This window comes from Prinia subflava, chromosome 1 (genome assembly GCF_021018805.1).
Source record: "Prinia subflava isolate CZ2003 ecotype Zambia chromosome 1, Cam_Psub_1.2, whole genome shotgun sequence".
NCBI lineage: Eukaryota > Metazoa > Chordata > Aves > Passeriformes > Cisticolidae > Prinia > Prinia subflava.
Window position 1 is genome coordinate 133937848 of NC_086247.1, and position 23394 is coordinate 133961241.

The 23394-nt window shown below is 37.7% G+C and overlaps 1 protein-coding gene across 1 annotated transcript in view; it reads left to right on the top strand.

Moving 5' to 3' along the window:
- Positions 1–23394, top strand: part of LOC134558904 (macrophage mannose receptor 1-like) — a 33756-nt gene that overhangs the window by 7265 nt on the left and 3097 nt on the right. Inside the window, exons 7-28 of the mRNA XM_063413220.1 lie at positions 1090–1272; positions 1858–2015; positions 2676–2789; positions 3133–3248; positions 3552–3700; positions 5722–5921; positions 7257–7384; positions 8005–8092; positions 9317–9461; positions 10501–10536; positions 10653–10828; positions 11691–11758; positions 14136–14236; positions 14994–15130; positions 16157–16271; positions 16774–16970; positions 18174–18264; positions 19556–19788; positions 20601–20766; positions 21856–22008; positions 22400–22516; positions 22725–22886. Of these exons, the coding sequence (XP_063269290.1) occupies positions 1090–1272; positions 1858–2015; positions 2676–2789; positions 3133–3248; positions 3552–3700; positions 5722–5921; positions 7257–7384; positions 8005–8092; positions 9317–9461; positions 10501–10536; positions 10653–10828; positions 11691–11758; positions 14136–14236; positions 14994–15130; positions 16157–16271; positions 16774–16970; positions 18174–18264; positions 19556–19788; positions 20601–20766; positions 21856–22008; positions 22400–22516; positions 22725–22886 (3033 nt within the window). The remainder of the gene's footprint in view (positions 1–1089; positions 1273–1857; positions 2016–2675; positions 2790–3132; positions 3249–3551; positions 3701–5721; positions 5922–7256; positions 7385–8004; positions 8093–9316; positions 9462–10500; positions 10537–10652; positions 10829–11690; positions 11759–14135; positions 14237–14993; positions 15131–16156; positions 16272–16773; positions 16971–18173; positions 18265–19555; positions 19789–20600; positions 20767–21855; positions 22009–22399; positions 22517–22724; positions 22887–23394) is intronic.

The following is a 23394-nucleotide window of genomic DNA, read 5'->3' on the forward strand; positions in this document are numbered from 1 at the left end:
ACTTGTGGTCAGCCAGCATCCAGATAAACAAGTCCAGAGGTCAGTGCAGAAGTGGTGGAAGATAGAGACAGTGGAAGATTGACACACTGAAGTGAGAAAAGATATTTTAAGTGTATGAAGGTTTCCCTCTTGGTGTGACCCTATGTATTCATCTAGCCATAAATTTGTGTCCATGCCCCTACTCTATAAATATACTTAATCCTTTAAAAATTAAAAACCCTTCTATTTTAGCTGCAGATAATGTTGGATTTCTCCTGACAAATAGGTGATATAGAAGCTGATAAAATTAATAAATTAAAAACATAATATATTTGATTAATGCATTACACAATTAATATATTTGTTGCAGACATTTGACTAAACTTAGAATTTCTATTAGATATTATTTATATGAAAAAGCTTTCTATCTCCAAGCTAAAAATTGCCTTGTTTACAGAATCACATTTATGTCTGCTCCATTTTGTATTCATCATTTCCTTATGCTGAAAATTTCAAAAGAAAATTCTTAGTTTAGAACTTTTGCACGAATGAAATGGCAACATTTTCATGTCATGTTCCTTGCATGTGGGGAATGGATTTGTAGAGAATGTTCAAAGCCTCACGGAAGGCTCACAGAGTATGCATCTGTATGCAGACTCTGAGATAAAATATGCTGACTGAGAAATTCCATGGAATAGGACAGACATTGTTGAGAAAGAAATAGAATTAGAAACAAGTTTCAAATTATGGCCTTGCAAATAGACTAGATACTCTGGAGAAAAAGAACTATGAAAGTTGTATTGTAGTAGGACCCACTACAGTAGAGGGTAATTTTAGCTAATTGGCTCTAAGGCATTAGCAGCACTGTGAGGCAAAAGCGGATAGGCAAAAACCCACTTATAAGGTATTGTAATTAGGAACTAGTTTGGGTTCTGATTGTGATGGCATGAATTGTAACATCTGTATGGCCTCACCCTTCTCATGAGACTGAAAATGGAATAAAAGGCGTTAAAACACCTCTCAGGAGCCCTGTCTCTGGGGCAGGAAGGGGGATAATCCAACATTTCCATGGCAATTGAACTCCTCTAAAGCCTTGGTACGTGTTCCTAGGTGACCTGGGAGCTGTTACTTGCCCAGATGGATGGGTGCCCTATGTAGATCACTGCTATAAGATCTTCAGGGACAGCAAAGGTTGGGAAGGAGCTTTGACCTCTTGTCAGAAGGAAGGGAGTCACTTGGCCAGCATCCAAAGCCTGGAGGAGCACAGCTTTATGGTGTCTCAACTTGGCTACAGTAAGTATTTCCAGGGGGTCTCTTGCCTTTGCCTGTATGGAAAACCAGATAGCTGAATTGATAGTTCCTGCTGAATTCTGGATGTTGTCAAAACTGATTTTATTTATTGCCAAAGAAATTGATGTAAGTCTGGGGGGCTGGGATTAGGGGCTTGGTTTTTTTCATTTTGTTGGAAGAAGCTTAAAACATTCATGTTCCAAGATACATAAAATCAGTACTTTAAAATTTGACCAGTACAATTTAAAATTTTCAGTGCAATGGAACTGAAAATTAATTATTCAGATTTCTATCATATCACCATGATGTATCAGCATTAGGCTGGTAATTCATACCCACTGTTATGAGGAAGAAGAGCGAATTTTTTCATCCAGTGCAAGGATTTCCTTACAGCCAATTTTCCAAAGCATACAGTCTTTATTTTAATATGTATATGAAAATATTAATTTATAAAGTTATCATAAAATGTACTAAATAATTTTATGCTTCATAAATTTGTGACAGAAATTCTATGTCCAAAGCTTAATGTTTGGTGCTGTGAAAAGGGTGGAGTGCCAAAAGAGGTGTTATCTCTGTTTCCATCCCTAGAGCCAACAGACCAGCTGTGGATTGGGCTGAATGACCGTAAGGTTCAAATGTATTTTGAGTGGAGTGATGGCACCCCAGTGACATACACAAAATGGCACCTGGGAGAGCCATCCACCACGAACAACAGGCCAGAAGACTGTGTCCTGATTGGGGGCCAGGTGACATTACTCGATACATATTGTACTTCCATATTGAAACTTCAGTATTTAACAAAAGAATAACATGCTCTGTTATTTCAGCAAATGGCTAGGGCCAGAAAAAGAGATGTAGGGATTGAATTGAATGAGACTGAGAATGAGATTGAGAATGAGATTTAATGTGACCTTTAAAACAAAACAACCAAAAACGCATTACTGCATCAGTGCTGAAATTTTCTCCTTAAGTACATCTGAAAGTCACAAATGAAATTATTAGGGCTACAAAACGCGTCTCTGAAGGTATTTTGAATACATTCCTTCCTTTTCCTCTGCTGGTAATGATGGTATATGGGGATCTCTGATTCCTGCTGGCTCCTCTTTGCAGATCCCATAGCACAACTGGCTCTGCAGGACCAGAACAAGAGGTCAGGCAGCAGCTCCATGCACCCTCCTCCCTTCTTACCACTGCCAGCTGTGGCTATACTGCTATAGCCCAGTCTACTATCTCACTGAATGTGAGCAGATTTAGCTTTGATATCATGCAGGATGAGGAAAAAAATCAATTTAAAAATAAAAGGAGAAAGAAAACAAATAATTTTCATCACAAAGAAAGAAATAATTGATCTTCTTTAGATTATTCATCTTTATCTTATTTTTATTTCAAACTTTTTCCTGACACAGAATGGATATTGGGCAGACCATGTTTGTGAAAAGAAGGCTGGCTACATTTGTAAAAGAAAAGCTACATCACAAATAGCTGGAGAAAAAGAAATTACTGCTTCAGGTTGCAAGAAAGTAAGTATGTGAGAATGGAACATCAATTTCCTCAGATGAAATAGGTAACTTGTTGGAGAATCAATTAGAATTATTTGAATTATTTGTATTATTTTAATGGATAAGGTTTTTTTTGTTTTATTTATTATGAAGTTCCTCCCTCTTTCTCAGTTACTCCAAACTTTAGAAAACCATTTACAGAAACTGCTTTACAGAGGAATCTGTAATTTCACTGAAAAAAAGTTTCTAGTTCATAATATTCACAATCATTGTGCTTCATTAATTTTTAAATGGCAGATTTCACTTAATACATGATATGACAATTATTTAAAATTTGTATGGAAATCCAAAAACCATGTTACAGGGCTGGAAAAGATATGGGACCTACTGCTATTTTATTGGACATGTTCCAGCAACATTTTCAGAAGCAAACACCACTTGTGTTGGAGAAGAAGGTTACTTAGCCACAGTCGAAAGTAGGTATGATAATGCCATTTTCTTAACTTTTAAATAGCTAAAGATTGTATCCTATGAAATATTCCTAGGAAAGCTAACACAACACCAAGCACCAAAATGGTTAAGTAACAGATGAGGTGTCTTGCTGAATAACAAAAAAAAAATCTTACTTTTTTGTTGTTTATCTAGAATCTGAATCCTATGTAGGGTCTTCTCCCTCAGTCTGAAGCAAGGAAAAAGAGAAAAATTCCATCATCACATTAGACTGGTAGGATTTGGGTAAGCTACTTTTTTTTTTCACTTGTGTCTTTATGATGGATTTTACAGGTATGAACAAGCCTATCTGACCAGCCTTGTTGGGCTGAGGCCTGAGAAATCCTTCTGGCTTGGCCTCTCTGATGTGCAGGGCCAAGGCATTTTCAGCTGGGCCAACGGTGAAGCTGTCTCCTTCACACACTGGGATGCAGGAATGCCTGGTAGGTGCTGTGATGAGGGAGGGTGGGTGCTCTCCAAGATTGTGGGCCCTATTTAGGTTCTGTGGGTAATGTCCTCTGAATTTTATGTTTTAAATTTTTGGTGTATTTTACAAGTACTTGCAGTTTTCAAATTCCCTATTCTAATTTCAAAGGGAAAATTTTAAACTGCAGTTTTATATTAGTTTTATATTATCTGATATACTACTCATAAGATTAATTTTGGCTTGTCTTCATGGAGAGCTAAAAGGAGTTACAAATGGGTCCTGAGACTATTCCTACTTGTCTCTCTAGTGAAAAAGCCTGGGAGAAGAATTTGAAACAGAGCAACTGTAATGTGGATTTTAAGTTAGAATTCCAAACTCAAAGTATCAGAAATCACTGTGTCATTATTATTTTATGTGTGATATTAAGTAAACTGCATTCATGTGTTCATACTGTGCAGAAACACAGAAAACAAGATTTCATTATGCCATGAGGAAATCTGCTTTCCGTGGTATATACTATGCTCCTCTTAGAGATCATTTGTCTGAAGACTTTCTTGAAAACTTTCAGTGAAGTTATAAAATAAAAACAATAAAAAGAAATCAAGAAAATAGATCATGGAGGAAATTTATGGCATGAAGTCAGGACTGTTAAGATTACATGGAATAAACCCTTCTCTTTAATGTGTACATTCCTACTAAAGGTGCCTTGACATCTAAGCTTTTCAAAAAGACAGATTTGTTTACAGGAGATGCAGGGAAATTCAGATGAATGACTCATTAGTAAATTAGCTGAATCTGTAATAAAGGAGATATACTGGGAAAGATACATGAAATCACTTCTGGAAAGGAAGGTCATGCTTATAGATCTCCCAGGGCTCCACACAGAAAGTGAAAGCACATGCATGAGGGAAATCTAGTAAGTGTGGTCTGTCTCAGTTGCCAAAAGCCTTTCAGCTAATCTGACTTAACAGAGAAAAGCTCTTACATGAATAAAAATATTGATCAAAAGGCACCACCTGGAAGGTGGATTTTTTTATGGGGTCTATTTTGTACTGGGTGTGCTCACCAACAGAACCCCATGACCTGTGCCAAAGCCCATGCTGTTCAACATATTTGCATACCATCTAGAAAATGTGCAATAGTATGATTGCACATGACGAGAGTAAATTATTTCTGACAGCAAAGATGTGCCTGTGAGAAAACTCAGGATGGTTTCAGGAGAATAAGTGACTGAGCATGATCAGTAAAACAGTGGGTGAACTTTGATGCAGGTAAAGGATGCTCTTAGGAACAAACACATGTCTTGAATTGCCTTAAAATGATGGATTTATAGATGAATTTCATTTCAGCTCCTGGTACCGTGGTAGACAGGTCCATTAAAACATCAGGTCTCTGCCCAACAGAAATTTAAACAAACAAACACCCACCCCCCCCCAAAAAAAAAAAAAAAAAACACCTTAGGAAATTAGGAAAGAGCACAATTAAGCCATTGAATAGGTCCATATTATGCATTTGTTTGACTGCATCTTGTGTGATGTAGGCCGCTCTGTTTCCCTCTGAGAGAACAATCTAAAATTATAGCAAACATTATGGGGTAAGTTTCATCCTGAAGCTGTCTAGGTTTGCATGCCTGCCCTCTGTATGCACTTGTGGGGTTGTTGCCACTTATGTGAAAACCACCTGTGACTCAGGTAATGCTATCTCATGTAAAACAGGCTTAACATAAATAAAAATGAGATTGGCACTTGAAAATACAAGATTTCACTGCAAAAAATGTCACTTTCCTTTCTACCCAAGGAAATAATTATGCAAGACAATCCAAAAAAAAAAAAAAAAAAAAAAAAAGAGGATTCTATATTGATCATGATCTCCTCAAACAGGAAACTGCTACTGTGCCTGTACTACCATCTAAAATATAAATTTGCTTTTCAAATTGTATTTCATGGCAAAAAGTGAATGGCAGCTGCTCCAAGATTTTGACAAAGAATCAAATAATTCACACTTTAGAAAATATCCTTTTTTTTTTTTCTCATAAAGGAAATAATCCAGGATGTGTAGCCATGAGAACTGGGACTGCAGCTGGATTATGGGATGTTCTTGACTGTGAGACAAAGCAAAAATTTATTTGCAAGCAGTGGGCAAAGGGTGCAACAGTTCCACCTATTCCAACTACTGCTTTGGTCCCCACGTGCCCTGAAAGTTGGGTATCAAACAACCACAGAAGTTCCTGTTTTAAAGTAAGTGCCTAAATAGTTAAAAGAAACAGCTTGATTGGGGAAAAAAATAAACAAGAAAAAAAATTAAAAGGAACATACATCCTAACTTTGCAATATCTGAGATTGGAATAAAGCAAAAAACAAATCCCCAAAATTCTTCTTATGAAATCATCATCATAGGGGAGAAACTAAATAAAGAAAGATAAGGTTGAAGGGAGAGAAGGGAAAAGAGGGGAGAAACACACAGGAAAGAAAATGAGGAAATTGATGCTTTAGGGGTTGAAGGAACTGGAAGGAAATGGAAGAAGAGGAACATAAATATTAAGGCCCCAGAAAGACATAAAGAAAAGAAAAATAAGAAAACAACTCCACGTTAGAATTATTAAAAGACAAATGTCTAAATTCTGTCTTAAACAGCAGAAGCAGCAAAGCTGGTTGGTCAGTGCTGCTCTTTATGCCTGTTGTGCAAAGATGTGGTGTTTGTCTGAGACATGTGACAGTTCAGGGAACAAACAGAAATAGTGACATGTAGCAGCACAATGCCTAAGGCTGGATCTTGCTAAAATCAGCATATTACCCCACAAAAAACAGGATAAAAAGTCACATGGAAGGTTAGTTAAATGAGTGTTTATGAGGAACACATACTTGAGAGTTTCAGATGCAAAGCTACAGGTAACTTGTGTTTGAACTACAGTCAGCTATATCTGAGCTGGCATAAAAAAGGAGTTTGAACAAGAAATTAGTGTAATGTGTGAACAGTGATTTGGGATCCTGCGAAGTTGAAATGTGCTAATTGTAAGATGTTAATATTTTTTATCCCTTTATTGGATTAATGAGTCCTTTTTTTTCATTTCTTTCAAATTCATCTGGAATGCTATTTATTTGTGTAAATCATATTTTTAACTTTGATCAAATCTGTGCTTGTCTCTTAAACTAGTTTGACATTGTACTGCAAATGTAAAGTGAGAGTTGTAAGTTACCATGAGGTCATTCCTTTGCCTGAATCTTCAGACTCCTCCCAGACCATTTTGCCTCTCCACCACAGCTACTTTTCTTTCCCTTCATATGGAAGTTGGCTTGGGCCTTCCTTCAGTTAAAACAAATTAAAGGGATTTGGGGAGTTGTATTCCTTTTTCCCTTCTAACAATTCCTTTTTTTTTTTTTTTCCCCTTTTACCACTATGCTAAATAGATAGGCAGCTCTAGAATAAAAATTCTAGGAACAGAGTAGGACATGCTTTTTCTCTTATGGACTTACACTTGGCTCATATGAAGCCCCATTTATGTTTAAGCAAGACTATAATTCTTTTATTATTGTAACATGTATATAAAATGTTTTAAATTAATTTCTCCATAGCATTTTTGCAGATCAGAAATTAGAAGGAAATCATGGTTTGAAGCTCGAGATTTTTGCAGACAAATAGGAGGGGATCTGGTCACCATTAACACTAAGGAGGAGATGCCATTACTAATCGAAGCATTGAGGTTGGTGTTTGATTTGTGTTTATCTTACCAGATTTGAGGAATTTTCATATGAACTATTATGAATGATCCTACATGATTTCTCAACTGTATGGATTCCTCAAAAGCAAAAAGACCTGTGATAATTTGAAACTTCTCTATTCAGTACTCTTTTAATTTTTTCATGGAAAAGAATGCGATTTGTATCAAGAAAAATTTTGAAAATCCCCCACCAGTATCATGACTACTAGATATAGTTTAGAAACACATTAAATTAGCGGTATTTCTACAAGGGTAGAAAATATGATCAATGTATCTACCTTGAAGTAGATATGTATTTACCTTGCAGTGGTCAGTGCTGAAGCCACTTTCTGAACCTGTGAAGGTTTTCCCTAAGCAAATGGTACATTAGGGAAATACATGATCAATACTACTAACAAGTCTGAACACTAAGTTATTGACACTGAACCACAGAAATATTACACATTTCAATGAAGAACATGTGTTTGCACTTCACCAAAGGTAACAGGGAAATTTGCAACTTCACTGCTTTTACAATGTGTTCTAGAAAGTTCAACAATGAATACATCTGGATTTTTTTGTGCTGACATTTACACACTGCTCTATCCTGTAATTCCTTTTAGAGCCACTCACTGTACATTTGAAACAGTTTGGCTTGGTATATTTTCCTTGAATCCAGATGAAGGATTTGCCTGGAGTGATGGCTCTCCAGTGAGTATTTTAATTTTTCACCATATTTGTTTGCTTAAGATACTTTGGGATTTGTATATATACTTTTTGGCTTTTTGCTGTTATCCTCACTAAAGAAAACACCAATCCTACAAACAGTCATGTAGCTGCTTATCTGTATTGTCATGACTAATATCAACAAGCTAAACATTGGAATAGATGGAAATTATCTGTATCTCATCAGAATCTGTAGATTTCTGTGTAACACTCCATTTTATTTTCTCTTCCAAGAAGATAATATTTACACCTAAGATGAAAACATAAAATTCATGTTTCCTTCTCTGGTAGTAGCCATAAACATCTAAAGAGCTAATCAAATGGCAGGCATGTTTCCCAGTATACTCCTGAATCCCCCAGTAAGTGATGGCTCAGGGTCTTCTAAAACTGGAGCTCATATCTGTAATTTTTATTTACTTATTTCTGGGAATTTATCCAGTCATCTCTTAAACCCCTGCAAATATCTACAGCTGTGAAAAACATTCCTGCAGGATTCTACTCTTTATTACCCTTCATTTACTACTACTTCCTATTCTTTGGGGGATTTTTAACACAAGCAAGGATCTTTTAGCTTATCCTGATCACATTACTTTCCAGAAAAGTTCCTGAAAACAACATTGTCAAGAATTCTTGACAATAATAAGTAGGCTGTATCACATGGGTCTCCCTTTCCATTTGTACGTCAGTTTTTTTCAGAGGTACCTCCTCTAGATTTGTAGGACATTACTTCCCTCCCGAAAGTCACAGTCCCATTCTCATTAGCCATAGGGATGGAAAAAAAGTAATGCTGGACTGATGCACAACATGGTCCCTGCCACCAGACAAGTGTTGGACAATGTAATTTTGAACCAGGTCAGACGTGGAGTGAAAAGTACCCTGTCTGCACATGATTAGCATGAGTGATATGTGGGTAAAAGTTCACAGCTAGGCAAAGTTTATTAGAAACAGTTCCTGTGCCTGTTTCTCTTCTGTGTCTATGGCTCAGGGCACAAACCAAGAAAGCCCTTCAAGTACAGCAAGACATCCGTGTCTGAACACCAACATCTTTGGCCCACTCTAAAATCCTTATACCTATAGCTTTCCCTGCATTTACAGCTCCTTTTAGCTGAAACCAGAATCTTTGAGGCAAAAGCGATTAGTTACCATTTTCGAGTAGAAAGTAAAGCTACCGAAACATGAAAAGAGTAACAAAGTTCATTTCTTCTATAGGTTAGGTACACAAACTGGGATGATAGCTCAAGGAATTCAGGACGACGCAACTTTTGTGGTTCATTCCATTATGGGAGTCATTCTAAACCGTGGTCTCTTTTGGTCTGTCAAGAACAGCATAACTGGGTTTGCCAAATAAAACAAGGTAGATTTCTTCTCTTTTGGCAAGAAGATGAAAAAACTTTAATAAGTAGTTGCTTTTTAAGTTAAGTTACTGGAGAAAGAGACAAAATTTTGAAGAACTACTATTTCCCAATGGAGGTCAAGAGCATTAAGTAATATATTATGGGCTGAGACTTTTAAATTATGGATGATAAGAAGGAATTGATTTTTTTTTCCCATAAATTAGGGTGTATAAAAAATCCATATATTAGCAAGATTACATTTTTAATATGATGAATATTTAGGTTTTGTTTTTGTAATGTTGGAGGTGAGGAGTTATAAGCACTTGTATTGTATTCCTTCCAATACTGGTTTTTATACTAACACAGGTGAAGATAAAAATCAAGTATGAAATTTTTGTTAGATTTGTTGGTATTTCAGGTTCTCCTGTATAATTATTCAAGATTCAACTGCTTTTGGAAAAGAAATAGTTCATAGTTGTGCTATTTCTTTTTTCTATCTCAACCAGAAGTAACTCACAGTCCGTATATGTATGTATATATCTATATGTATCTATGTATAGATATATATACACATACATAAAGTCATATTTCCTTTTGCTTATGAATATTACTCACAGAAATTTTTTTGTAAGAGCTAAAGTAAATCGAGTGGAATTTTTTTCCCTCTTGATGAAATATCCCCAGGTGAATTATGGAATGTGTACTTATGGATCAGTAAAGGACCTGTATGCCACAGTTTAAAGTGTTTCAGATAAATCTGCTGTGACTTACAGGCTGGAAGAGCAGTTTTCCCTTCCCTTGCTCTGTGCAGCAATGGGATTCAGCCAAAACTCTGTCTTTGCTGTTGGGAAGCAGCACTTATGATACAAAGTTAAAGTTGATGACCTCGCATATTGAGCAATGTGAAGCTGAACTGTGTGGCTAAGCCTGCTTGCTAGTCAGGGGCAAAGGGGTAGAGAATCCTGCTCTGCTCCTCACTCTTCTCGCAGTCAGTCACAAGCTACATCACAACACACTCTACAGAGCTGCATCATGCCTGCTATTTTCTTCCTTTTGCAGGAGTGTCATTAAAACCTGAACCTATGGACACATATGGTAGGTCTTTGTATATATATTTATTATTCATAGTTTTTTTCCTAAAATTGTTATTCTAAAAAAAGCTTTTGTGTTCTACACATATAGAATTTAAGAGTATCCTATTTATCTTCCAGAATATAAAACTACTGCAGATGGATGGGTCATACATGAAGATAAGCTCTACTATATCAGCAAGGAACAGGATTCCATGGAAAGAGCCCGAGAGTTTTGCAGGAAGAATTCCGCAGATCTAGCTGTTGTTAATAGTAACAGTGAGAGAAGGTTCCTACTGAGAGCACTAAAAGCAAATGTAAGAATCATTATAAACAAGCAACCTAAAGTAGAAATGCTTTTGACAACCTGCTTGTAAAACCTGAGTTGTCTCAGAAGCAGAGCCATCAGCATTTTCACTAATGAAATATCCCCAAATGCACCCTTTGATCCCTTGGGATTTGGCCTCTCCTGCTCCTTGCCAGCTGCACTGATGCAGCTGACAGGAGGAGTGATGTGGGAAGGTGCCAACTATCTTGGGAAGTAGCTGGTCTTTGAGGGAGATTAAAAAAGGAGTATCAGTTTCTGACTCAAAATCTGCTTCTTTTCTACTCCATACTAAGGGCCTTCAGTGCTGCAGGTCTTGGCTCTGATGTCCCACATAAGACCTGACTTCTGTGCCTGGGCATATAAACACCTTGCTGTGGTTAACTGCAAACAGGTGCTTTACTGCTGTGGACTTCAGAGGCTGCTCTGTGCAACTAATCAATGGTGTATCAATTTCTGCTTGTTTTGCTTCAAAGATTTATTGTTTAAATTGAAATAGTGTGTTGCCATGAGGTTTTTTCCTAGTTTGCCGAGCGTTCATCTTGAAAGAGAAATGTGCAGTTTCTCCCGCTTGTTAATGTAAACACTGGCCATGTTTTGCTAACTGTCTTTCATTGTTTACATATTTCTAGGTGGGAGGAGAAAGGTGATTGACAGTTGGCTTGACCAGTGTGGTGAGGAGGTGGGAATTCCATCCTCCAATCCATGGGCATCATAGGAAACGTATAAAAGTAGTTTTGTAAATAAACCTCGGGGCTTCCTGCTTCCTGCCCAGCTCTGAACCTAGAACTGTCTCTCGAGTCTCACTCTTACTGGTCAGGCCCCGCGGTGATAATAGTGTCTTTCTGATTTAGGAGCGCTATGGGAGACAGTCCATAGGATACTTCATTGGTCTAAGAGTGAGCCTTGATAAAAAGTTCAGGTAAGCTAAGATGATCAGTGCAACTTCTAACATGTAAAAACAAATAGAATATTTTATGAAGCTGGAGGTACTGGATATGTTCTCTTGAAGGTCTGAAGGTTGTTCTACATACCTTGTACAAAGCAAAATGGAATAGTCCTAGAATATTCTGAAGTCAAATAATTTCCCCCCAAAATAAATAGCAAAGAAACTTTTTTCCTTGAGCAAGCACTTAGCCAAAGAAAACCTTGGCAGCTCTGCTCTCCATATACATTGTCAAGTTTCTACCAGATATTTACCCCATAAATTGCAGTGATACTTTGCTATGCTAAATTTTTTACCATGTCTTGGTTGGAAAGACAGGTGTTTGCCAGGGAAATTTGGAGCTCCCCTTGGAAGAAGAATGTAAACCTTTTCTTTCTAAATTATTATAATTTTGCAATTAGGGGCTTTCAGGCTAAGACATGGGAATAGGAATAACAGTTCTTTACTGGAATATTAAAAATAAAAATGTAGTAATACAAAAAAAGAATCAAACAAACACAAATCTTAGAAAACTGACAGTCAGAGAAACGACCTGACACCCTGTTGGTCCCGGTGTTGGAAGCAATCCAAATAAATCCTCTTGAAGTAACAGATGTGGTTCTGTGACGTAGAGATGACCCTGTAGAAAGGGTCCAGTGATGGTGAGATGGGTCCAGTTTTCCTCCAGGAATCCAGTGGAAAATCAGATCCCTGGTGTTCCTGGGTCTCTGTTTTTATCCAGATAGGAATTGTTGGCTCCCCCTCACTGGGTGGAGCATCTCAGCATGGGATGATGTAATGTGTCATGTCATTGGTAAGCTTTAATGGCCCATTAACAGAAGATATCCCCCAGAGGGTGGACAATGATGTAATGTGCCATGTCATTGGTGAGCCTTAATGGCTTATTACTAGAAGATAACTTCTTGGAGGGTGGAGCAGGGTGAAAGAGATAAGAAACACTGCCCCACCTGGTTTTAACAGCTGGCCTATTGTCAGAAGGCATCCTTCTCCCCCCTGGAGTTACAAGAGGCAAAGAAAAAACATTTCTCCAACTGCTTTCAACAGATGAAATAGAATACACTTTTTTTTTTTTTGGTACATAACCCAACACATACCTATAAACATACACACATACACTCAAAGCATGCCCTATATCATAGGGTTTGTCTTTCTTATGCTTTTTATCTATATATCAGAGGAGTTCTCTAGAGTTAGTAAGACACAGGTAATAAGTGCAAAAGGCAGTCGCTGCAAACTCCTATTCCAGGAGAAAAGTCAGCAGGAATTTACAGTACAAAAACAGTAGCAAGTAGCGTTCTGAAAAGACACAAATCAACACAAAACTAAACTCAGAGATACCGAAGAGCACGATACACTGCTTGCCTTCCTTACCTTCTGACGTGCTAGTTAGAATGTGTCTGGGAGGTGAAAAAAAACCTGCTTCTGAGGTTGACCTGGAAAAGGTTAGAGGAGATTTGAGTTTAACCTTTATATTTTTATGCCAGTGTTGAATGTATGTAAATCACTTATCTTGAGAAGGGCAGAAGAGGAGTGGGGAGAGAAGTTGATAGTGACTGAGTTGGTGGATGATTTTAGCCTCCTGACTTAGGAGTCAAATTAGGGACATAGAGCATTCCATGGATCCAGTGAGAATTTCCTTTATTTAGGTCAATTGTATCAGCAGCAGCAAGACATAGATGAGACAGCTGAATATTTTTCCCACTTCAGGCTTACTGATCCAAATTCTGAAATACTGATTAAAATTGCAATCTCTTCTTCCTTTACTAGCAAAGTTATAAATATTAAAGTAAAAAGGAGACAAACATTGAAGAAAAAGTTTCCACTTCAGTCCTTTAGAAAGGACAGTTTTAAAGTTGACAGAATGTTCTTTACTTTACAGAAAAATAGAACACTTCCCTTCCCCCCATAGAACAGGATAAAATCTGCAGAAAAGTATTTTCATTCTTGTTTTCACCTACAGAAACACCAGGAATGCTCAGACTGAGAAGCATAATATTAACTAGGAATAAAATAGTTATTGTAATAACTTAAGATACAATTTTAATATCCTTCTCTTTATTATGTATTGTGACTGATTTTGATTTCTCTTGTTAAACGTTGTCAAAAAAAAATCATAGCCATTAACAGAAAATATGCTTGGTGTATTCTTTTTTCTATTCTGCAACCAGAAATATTTTACAGAAATTTCTTCAAATTAGATTAACCAAGAAAGGGAAATCTCTAACAGCCCCTCCCACTGTAGCCAGTTTCCATGAATTCTTATAGATATTCTTCATCATGAGGTGTTCATTAAGACTATCACATCACAACTAAAGGTATTAATTAGTAACTGCTTGTATATCTTTTCTTTAAGTTGGATGGATGGAACTCCAGTAACCTATGTGGCCTGGGCTCCTAATGAACCCAACTTCGCAAATAATGAGGAAAATTGTGTGGTAATGCTGTCAGAGCATGGTAAGTGACAATGCAAAACTCTTAGATTTTATTTGTCTCTGCTTGGATTATAACTAATGTTATCAAACATCTGCTGTCAACTGTCACACAGTCTTTGGGAGCTGTTTTCTGCAATTTCTTTCCTGTGACAAACCAAGACAATGCAGTAACTTTTCCCCGTCATGGAACCACCAGCATGGAAGAGTCTATGTCCTTAGAATGGGCAGATGTCCTTTCTAATGTCCTAAGATATGTATACAAGTGCACTGAAATGCAATTTTTCTGCAAATCCTAGAGCTCTATTTCCTCTTGGGTCTATTTCTGCAACTTAATTGAGGCTAATGGGAATTTAGTGTGTACATTTTGATCTCTCAGTTTAAGTTTTACAAAGAATTCATGCAGTATGTTTGAACACTGTATTGTGCCATTAGATTGATCTGGTATTTCTTATCAATTTCTGGTCCATTTTCTTCTCAAATGTGCTTGCTGGTGTATTTCCCCTGCTCATGCCAGAGCTCAACCCCACCCCCCCCAAACAGGTATAGACACTGGACAGAGCCCTGAATGAGGAGCAGATAGGTCAGGAAGCTCAAATTAACTACGAGGGACTACAGTGCTGTTATTATTAGAGCTTATTTGAAGGTGCCATGGTTACTTTACCTTCAGATCAAGCTGTACCTTGAAATACAAAATAGAGGAAATTGTGTTTATTAAAAAAAAAGTGATAAATTATTATTACTAAATAGTAAACAATATATGATCTTGAATTTTTTTTCAGGCCTGTGGAATGACATTAACTGTGGTTCTGACAATAAATTTATATGTGAAAAACATAACAGTTCTATTAATTCAACATTACCTTCTCCACTGCCTCCTGGAGGATGTCCAGAAAGTTGGATTTTTTTTAATGACAAGGTATGTCAACAAATATCTTCAGTAAATGTGTAAAGCAGTAGAACTGAGAAGAAAATCCTAAAAATCTCAAAAATTTTTATGAATATAAAGTAAATCTGGAGAGGAATTACTTAGTCAAAATGTGCAGACTGGATGTCTGAGCTTTTTTTTGAGGTGACTATAGACATTTAACTTTGCAGAGAAATACGGTAAAAGTAGACGTATGCTGAATATATTTTAGAGAGCATAGTTAGCGCAGGCTTAAAACACACTGTTACTGCTTAAGAAAACCTGTCCCACTCTCTTCATGTACAATATTTTGTTTAGAAATGCAAATTTGTAATGGTCAATCTTGTAAAAAAAGTGGAAAAGTTTAGAATGAAGGTGTTTGAACAATCCCTTCGGGCTGTAGGGGTTCACAAAGCCTGAATTCAGAAAGATGATGCCAAACCACAATTGTTTTGAGTACAGCTTTGCATTCAGACACAATCTGGAAGTCCTCATTGCCATAAGAGAAGGGTTTGTACCAATCTGAGTTGAAGTCCCGTCTACCTAAGGCTGTTTTGTCTAATTTATGTAGACTGTGCTGTTATTGCATCCTCAGAATGTTAGGGCACTGTGCCAAAGGATATTTCGTACCCTTTGGCGGGAGGAACAGTGGTAACCACAGCCATCAGAAGGAGGACAAAGCACAGTAGATATTTTTCCCTGCAGCTGTGTCACCCAAAGCCACATTTTCTTGGTTTCAAATGATGCCTCCATCACTGCAGGAAGAAGGCAGATGAAAATGTGAAAAGTGATTGTGTACTTGACCTCATTACAATCAGTTCATTGGATACCAGACTCCCAGATTGCACCTTGTGCAGTGAGGGGGGATAAGTGTATGCCTGGGTAGACATCCAGACCCTCTACTCTTGAGCTCTGTCAGTCATTCCAACCCTGATTTCTTTTTCTGCAGAAAAGTACATCTTAGAGCTAATTGATAATATTCACATACAATAGTTCCAGTCTTTGATAGTTTGAAAAAAGTGCTTGATTTTTTTCCAGTGTTTCAAAGTATTTGCTTCCAATACAACAAGAAATCTCACGTGGCATGCTGCACGAGATGTTTGTTTCAATTTGGGAGGAAATCTGGCTGCTATACCAAATGAACAAGTGCAAGGTATGTATATGGGCTCTATTGAAAGAAAAAAATCTCAATCTCTCACTAAAGAAACTGCTGTGCTCTCTAAAATAGAATATGGGATTACCTGATGAAAATTGTTTATTAGACAGATAAGTCTGTGGTTTATTTTAACTTCAGTCTGCAAGGCAATAGCTAGAATTATCACATATAAGAAATAAAGTTTGTTTCTAGTTCTTTCAGCTGCTTTGCTTTCATGAAACTTCCAGAGTATTCTGAAGGTGGTTGCACAGATCTCTTATACTAAAAGAAATCTGTATTTCCTGTCTGTCTCACTGGCAGTAGGATTTTCTGAAACCCTGTGTGTGCATACACAGTGGGGAAGGGATGCTTATTCCTTAAACATCTAATTACAGCAAATGACCTGTGTAGTGGAAAATCCCTTTATTATGTCCCCCACTCTGGGATTTTGCATATTTTTCCCTCTTTTGAGCAAGTCATGATGAGCTCTCCTTAATGAGAAATCTTTGCTTCTCTCCAGCATTCCTTTTCTATCATTTGAAGTATGCCACAACTAACATTTGGATTGGGATGAATGATATCAACAGAGAGTCCAGATTTCTTTGGACAGATGGAAGCACTGTTTCTTACACCAACTGGGCTAATGGTGCACCAGAAAAACAGCAAAGCTTCTTTGACTTTTACAACTTTGAAGAATTGGCAGATGATGCTCTGGAGGTAAAGGAAATTTAAGTAACCTGTATACCTTGGGCAGCTAGTTGATTTTCCTAGAAGAAAAGCTACAGCAGCAATAACAGGATGCTGAAACAAGTCCTTTTGTAAGCACAATGAGGTTTAGCAAATCATCTGATTATGATTCCAAATACACCCAAATGTTTGGCAAAGATTCTGTAGAAGAGGAATTTTAAGCCTTCCATCTGAAATATTGCAAAAAAACCAGCTCTGTAAAGGAAGCTTGGAGAAACTTATATCAGTTCTTCCTCAGACTGCATTATTGCAAGTACTAAAGCTGCAACACCAAACATACGGAAGGTATGATAAACAAAACAAATTAAGATTTTTGATGCAACAATAATTTGGCTGTGTAGATGTCCCACTCCTGGCTAATGTGCTCTCACACTGCTTTACTCGTTTCGGATGGTACAAATTGATATCTTCAGTAAAATTACTATTTCTTTGCTGAAAGTGCTAATTTTCTCCTTTCTGAAAGTGATAATTTCTGAGGAAATGTTTGGCCATTAATCACCCAAGATTTTTAACATCTATTATCAGTAAACTTGCTGATGACTAAAACTTACTTAATTCAGCATAAAGGAGAAACTTAGACCACATGCCAAAAGACTGCCATGGCCAATCCTGAAATCAGGGCAGTCATGAAGGAAATACTGGAGCAATTAAACACAAGGAAGTAAAGAGAAAATATTTTGTTACATCTGATAATGGTAACTTGATATAACTATAAAAAAACCAGCAAAGATCATCTACTTTCTGCAAGAGACTCAGTTAGACTTGTGTAGACTAGAGCTTTTAATAGTTGCTTTTTTATTGTTTTTCTCATTGATAAAAAATGTTTTGAAGCGGATGTACTTAACCATAAATCAGAACTGAGAAGATTTATAATAGATATCTTAGCCATTTTTACAGTCATAATAGGGTTCTTAATAAAACTGGTAAAATGGGTTTTAATTGGCTTCTTCCAGACCTTAGCTGGCACCAGTGGAAGCCTAGTTCAAATTTAGGGGGTCACTAATAAATACCAGGTCGAGCTGCTTGGCAGAAACCTGAGAAATTTGAACTAATTGCAGAGGTGTTCAGTGAGCTCCTCTCTGCCATCAGGCCTGCACTAGCAGTGCAGGAGCTGCCGCTCACCCTCTCCTCATTGCTTTTTGTAATAGTTATGTCTCTTCCTCTGCCCTTCAGACAGATTGTGTCTTCATCATGAGGTCAGATGGGAAGTGGAGAGATGATAGCTGTGACAACAAAAGAGGCTATGTGTGCCAGATGGATTCACGTGAGTTCTGTTCAACCCAGTCTCCTAAAGAGAAAGGATGCCTTGGTTAGATAAGATGAATGTATAACCTGATGTGATTTCTTCCAGCTTGGAGCCTCATTCTGAATCTCGGGCTTTCTGAGCTCCATAAGTGCTAAGCCAGTGCTATGTTTAAATTGTGTACAATTTGTTTCACAGAAATTGCTGAAGAGGAACCACTATCTTAATTGGGGTTTTGTACCTAATCATGAATTATAATAGAGAACAATAAATGAATTTTTTTTTCTCAGTCAAGTATAAGAGGTTTAGGCATCCAGCCTAAATGCAGTATAAATCATGTTCTTGCAGTGATCTTCCCACTCTCTTGGACAAATCTGAGCAGAACATTTAATCCTCTCACTATTTCTACTGAATACCATACGATGTCAATCAAAATGTACAGCTTCTTGGAAGTGTCTTTATTGTAGAAGAATATTGTTATGTTTTTTACACCAAAATGAGTAATGAATGTTGACTCTTCTCCTGTAGAATTTTAATTATACAAATCCCAGATGACCAAGCATATAACAGGAATAGAGAAGGCAAAGCACAGATAAAAAAACAATTTTACTTCAGCTTTATTAAAGTAAAAATTATTCCCTCATCCTTCATTGCAGTCAGTTCCTGCAGCCTGTTCACTCTCAGCAGGGATAACATGCTTGTAAGAAGACCCTCTCCCTACACAGAAAATATACAGTTTTATGGGGGAATTTTTAATTTTCTTCATCCCCATTCCAGCTCTTCTGAATATATTTTTAGTCACAAGGGTGGAAAAATATACTGCCTGACTCAAACATGCAGGCAACATTCTGGCAGCCCTTACAGACAGGCCAACAACTTGGAGTTAACAGTGAGTGGTGACTGACATCAGGCCTCAAAGTCTTAAAGAAATAAATGTATACTCAGATATTCAGATTTAGTCAAACAACTTAAAACACAGAATCTGAAATATGCAATTTAGGAGTCTTAGTCTGGGCCAGTCAAGTCTATAGCAAGTATACACTGCTTCGGAGCATCCAGGAGTTCACTCATCTTGTTAACATTCACAAATTTGCTCCATGTCTTGAAAGTTATCTTTGGCACTTTTTTTTTGCGTTTGGGGGAGTTTATTTTGTTTGTTCATTTTTATTTTGGTTTTTGTTATTGTTTTGTTCATGAGCTTAAAAAACAATTTTGACTTATTGACTAGGACATTCTGACTAATTTTTTATGGCTTGCATGCTGCTGAAGAGCAATATGTTGTAAATTCATCCACTCAGTTTTTCCTCCACAGTTCCCTCACAGCCTGAAGTACCAACAACAAGCCCAGCCTCTGGCTTTACTCATTATGGTGACAGTAGCTATTCAGTCATTTCATCTGAAATGCAATGGGAAGAGGCCAGAAGAAACTGTCAAGACAAATCTGCGGAACTTGCCAGCATTTCAGATGCCTACATCCATTCATTCTTGTGGATCCAGATGCTGAAATCTGGAAAACCTGTATGGATTGGTCTTAACAGCAATGTGGTAAGTGCTGGATAGATGGGAGGGCAGGTGCTCAGGGAACTTTCCTGCTCTAATAGTCCTCTGGACGACCAGTTTAGAACAGTGCAAGATTGTATTCTGCATGGCTTCACTGTGTAAATGCACAAAAATCTAGGGGTAATGCTAGAATGAGTCAAGGATTTTCATCCACTAAAAGGAGTGAAGAATCACAGAAAAGGTTACACAAGAAGGAAAAGATGAAAGTAGAAAGTACCAGAAACAGTAAAAGAAGTCAATCTGCAGACTGAGAGCCAGAAAGTGCAGCTGTCATGAAGTGACTTGGCCAATCTGAAAGTCAAATGCCCTGCCATATAGGGAGATACTTAATATTATTATATTAGTAGAAGTTACTGTGAGTTTTAGGGAGACGTTTTAAGATTTAAGATGACTGGTTAATGTTTAATGTCAAGTAATCTTATGCACAAATTGCTCCCAATTTTAATTTAAATAAAGCAGAGTAGAGAGGACAAATTCTCTGTAATTGCTTCTCTTGATGTAGGATTTACTAAATGACCTAAGACGGCCTTATCTAAGTCCATTTTGTCATATTGTAGAGATTTGTTGCTTCAGAAAAACCTTCCCAAATGCAACGCAGTGTTAAACACTGTTCATAAGTAGTTCTTGTGTAATTCAAATTGCCTGGTGACATTGCTTAGAACAGTTAATGGGGTTTAAAAAACGGCACTTTTTTCCTAACAAAATCAAATAGACACATGATTATATTTATACTATATTTATGTAACAGAACTTTTAATGTAAAAAAAAATCTATTAGCAGAATTCCTTTGTTTTCAGACTGGTGGCTATCACAAATGGACCAATGACTGGAAAACCAGGTACACAAAATGGGCTGCAGGGGAACCAAAGGAGAACAATGCTTGTGTTTACCTTGATCTTGATGGTACCTGGAAAACAGCATCTTGCAATGAAAGCTACTTTTCAGTTTGCATGATATCAGATGGTAAGCAAAGGCATGTAACAATTTTAAAGATACATTCCTAATTCCACGGGACTCCAAATTCTCCTAATCCTGGAGACTTTGTTCTAGCTTGGGCTACCCCTGGAGAGGACTAAGCTTCAGGGTAACACCTACCTCCCAGCAGAATGTGGATGTTTGCTATTGGATGATGTATGAATTTGGGCACGGGAAAGGCTCTTGTGCAAATCTATATGGCTGCACTGCTGTCATGGTAAAACTGTTTCCATAGGATGAAGCTCTATCTTCAAGGTACACCTTGCTCTTTACAAGACATGACCATAAATCACACGAGTGTGTCTAATATAGGTAGTGCTGGGTTTGTGCACTGGCTGTATGAACTTCAGCTGGGCAAGCTCACACACGAGTGTCACTGAGCTGAAACACAGACAAGAGCTCCTCTTCCATTCGCTATTGCTAGAGCTCAAACTGTAAGAGCCGTGGCAATGTTTCTTTTACTCTTTGCAGCTATATGCAGAGGCATGTTTGCATCTAGATTTTGTAGAATCATGCTATTCCCCCTCCTTTATGTTTTAAGGCTGCATACATTTGGTCAGTTTATGCAGTGCAAGAACTACAGATCCATCAGAGTAGATTGGAGTTGTACCCATGATCAGAACCAGAGTCTGATTTGGCAGAGGCATGCTCCTCTGATGGCTTTCTTTTTTGTATAAAGTGAAAACATGAAGAGACCAAGCAGCCAGACAACATGGGACCGTGGCATTAATGATTCATTAGCCTACAACAGCTTTCTGTGTTGTGATAATGCAAACTTAAGATTTGTATCATCCCTCAGTGTCTGCTTTCCTTACAGTACTGCCAAAGCAGTTAGTTAGATGTTGCAGGATATAATTTGATGTCCTGAGAAATGTGATTTGAGACATAAGATGTTTCACACTTTTGACTGCTTAGTTCTCCCTGTTGTCTGGGTTGGGGAAATGTGGGAATAGTCATGAGTAGATGTCCAGACAGATAAAGCTGGGTGAGGAAAATCCCTCACTATTTACACACATATCATAGAATTGCAGATGACTCACAGTGCAATACCAATTTCATACCACATGGCTTCTTTAGAGATAGCTCCTACTGACCCTGCTGAGCTGCCTGGAGACTGTCCTGAAGGAGATGAACTCCAAGCTTGGATCCCTTACCACAATCACTGCTACTACCTTGAAGCATCAGCTGAGAGAACCTGGGCACTGGCCTCCCTTGAGTGTGCTCGCTTAGGTGAGAGCCTTTGTTAGCAACTAAAAATATTTCTACCAATGGTTATACAAAACTAACATGAAAATGTAAATATATTGATTTAAAAAAAGTTTAAAATATTTTTTCACCTACTAAGCTGTTCTAAGGGTCGCACAATGAAAATAAGCTGACTTTGTGCAGCCTCCCTGTTCTACATCAGTTCCTGGCTTGTGGGATACCATCCTGGGGCAGCAGTGGGGGGCCACAGCCTCTAGGTACCTCCAGGTCATTGTCTTCTGCAAGAAGCAGTGGAGAGACCACGTGAGCAGCATTAACACTGCCAGAAGCTGTTGTTGGTAGAGACTAAAAAGAGGAGGTCATTACAGTGATTGCTCAAGTAGGTTATGGTTATTTGCTCATTAATGCCTTTCAGGAGCTTCCTTGGTTTCAATAGAGAACATGGATGAATCTCACTTTCTGACTCATAAAATTCAACCACTTGGAAATAAAGTAGGTGGTTTTTGGATAGGACTTTACCAGAATGTGGAAGGTATGTGTCAATTTCAATTTTTCATGGGAAAATGCATTTCTAATATGAGAAAATTGAGGATTACTGTACATTTCCAAAAAACCCCATGGGTTTCAGCTGAAGAGTGGCTTACTGTAGATATTTAAAGTAAATTGCTGAGCTAAGGAGTTAAAATATTAATTAAATAGATGCGTTTTAAGTTTCTTTTACTCTGTGAGTTGCTCTGTAGGCCAGTGGTTGTGGCTGGATGATGCAGTCCTGGACTTTGTTAACTGGGAGGAGAAAGAGTTTGGTGTGGAGCATCAGTGTGTGGAAATGACTGCACCATCTGGCTATTGGGACAAAAGTGATTGCTCTGCTGAAAAAGGATTTATCTGCAAAAAACCCAAAGGTAAGTCCTCAATCTGTCAGCCCTTAGTGACAGAACAGATCTGTCCACTAGTAGCTCTTACAGCCCCTCACTACAGGTCTGAAAGTAATTCCTGGCAGTTTTGTTTGGCATATCCCACTTCTCCAACCATTTGTAGTTGACTGTTTTTGCAGACTACAGGCTCTCTACATCACTGTCTACAGTCACATGGAAATACACTAACATCCTGTACAGCCTAGGCTGAGAATGAAACTTTCAGAAACTTTTGAGTACCTAACAGAGGCATTGATATGGCCCCTGTCAAACACCTGTGCAAGGGTGCTCCAAGAACTGTTTGCTGTAACAGTTATTATACCCTTGCAAGGAGGAATCAATGTGAATTATCAGTCTTCCTTTCTAGCTTGTTACTCTCAGAAAATATATTACTGCCCAACACACCAAACTGGTTTCATATTGGCCCTGATTCAGTAATGCCCAGGAGAATCTAAAAGGTCACCTGTTTGTAATGCAGTAATGAGATGAGGAACAT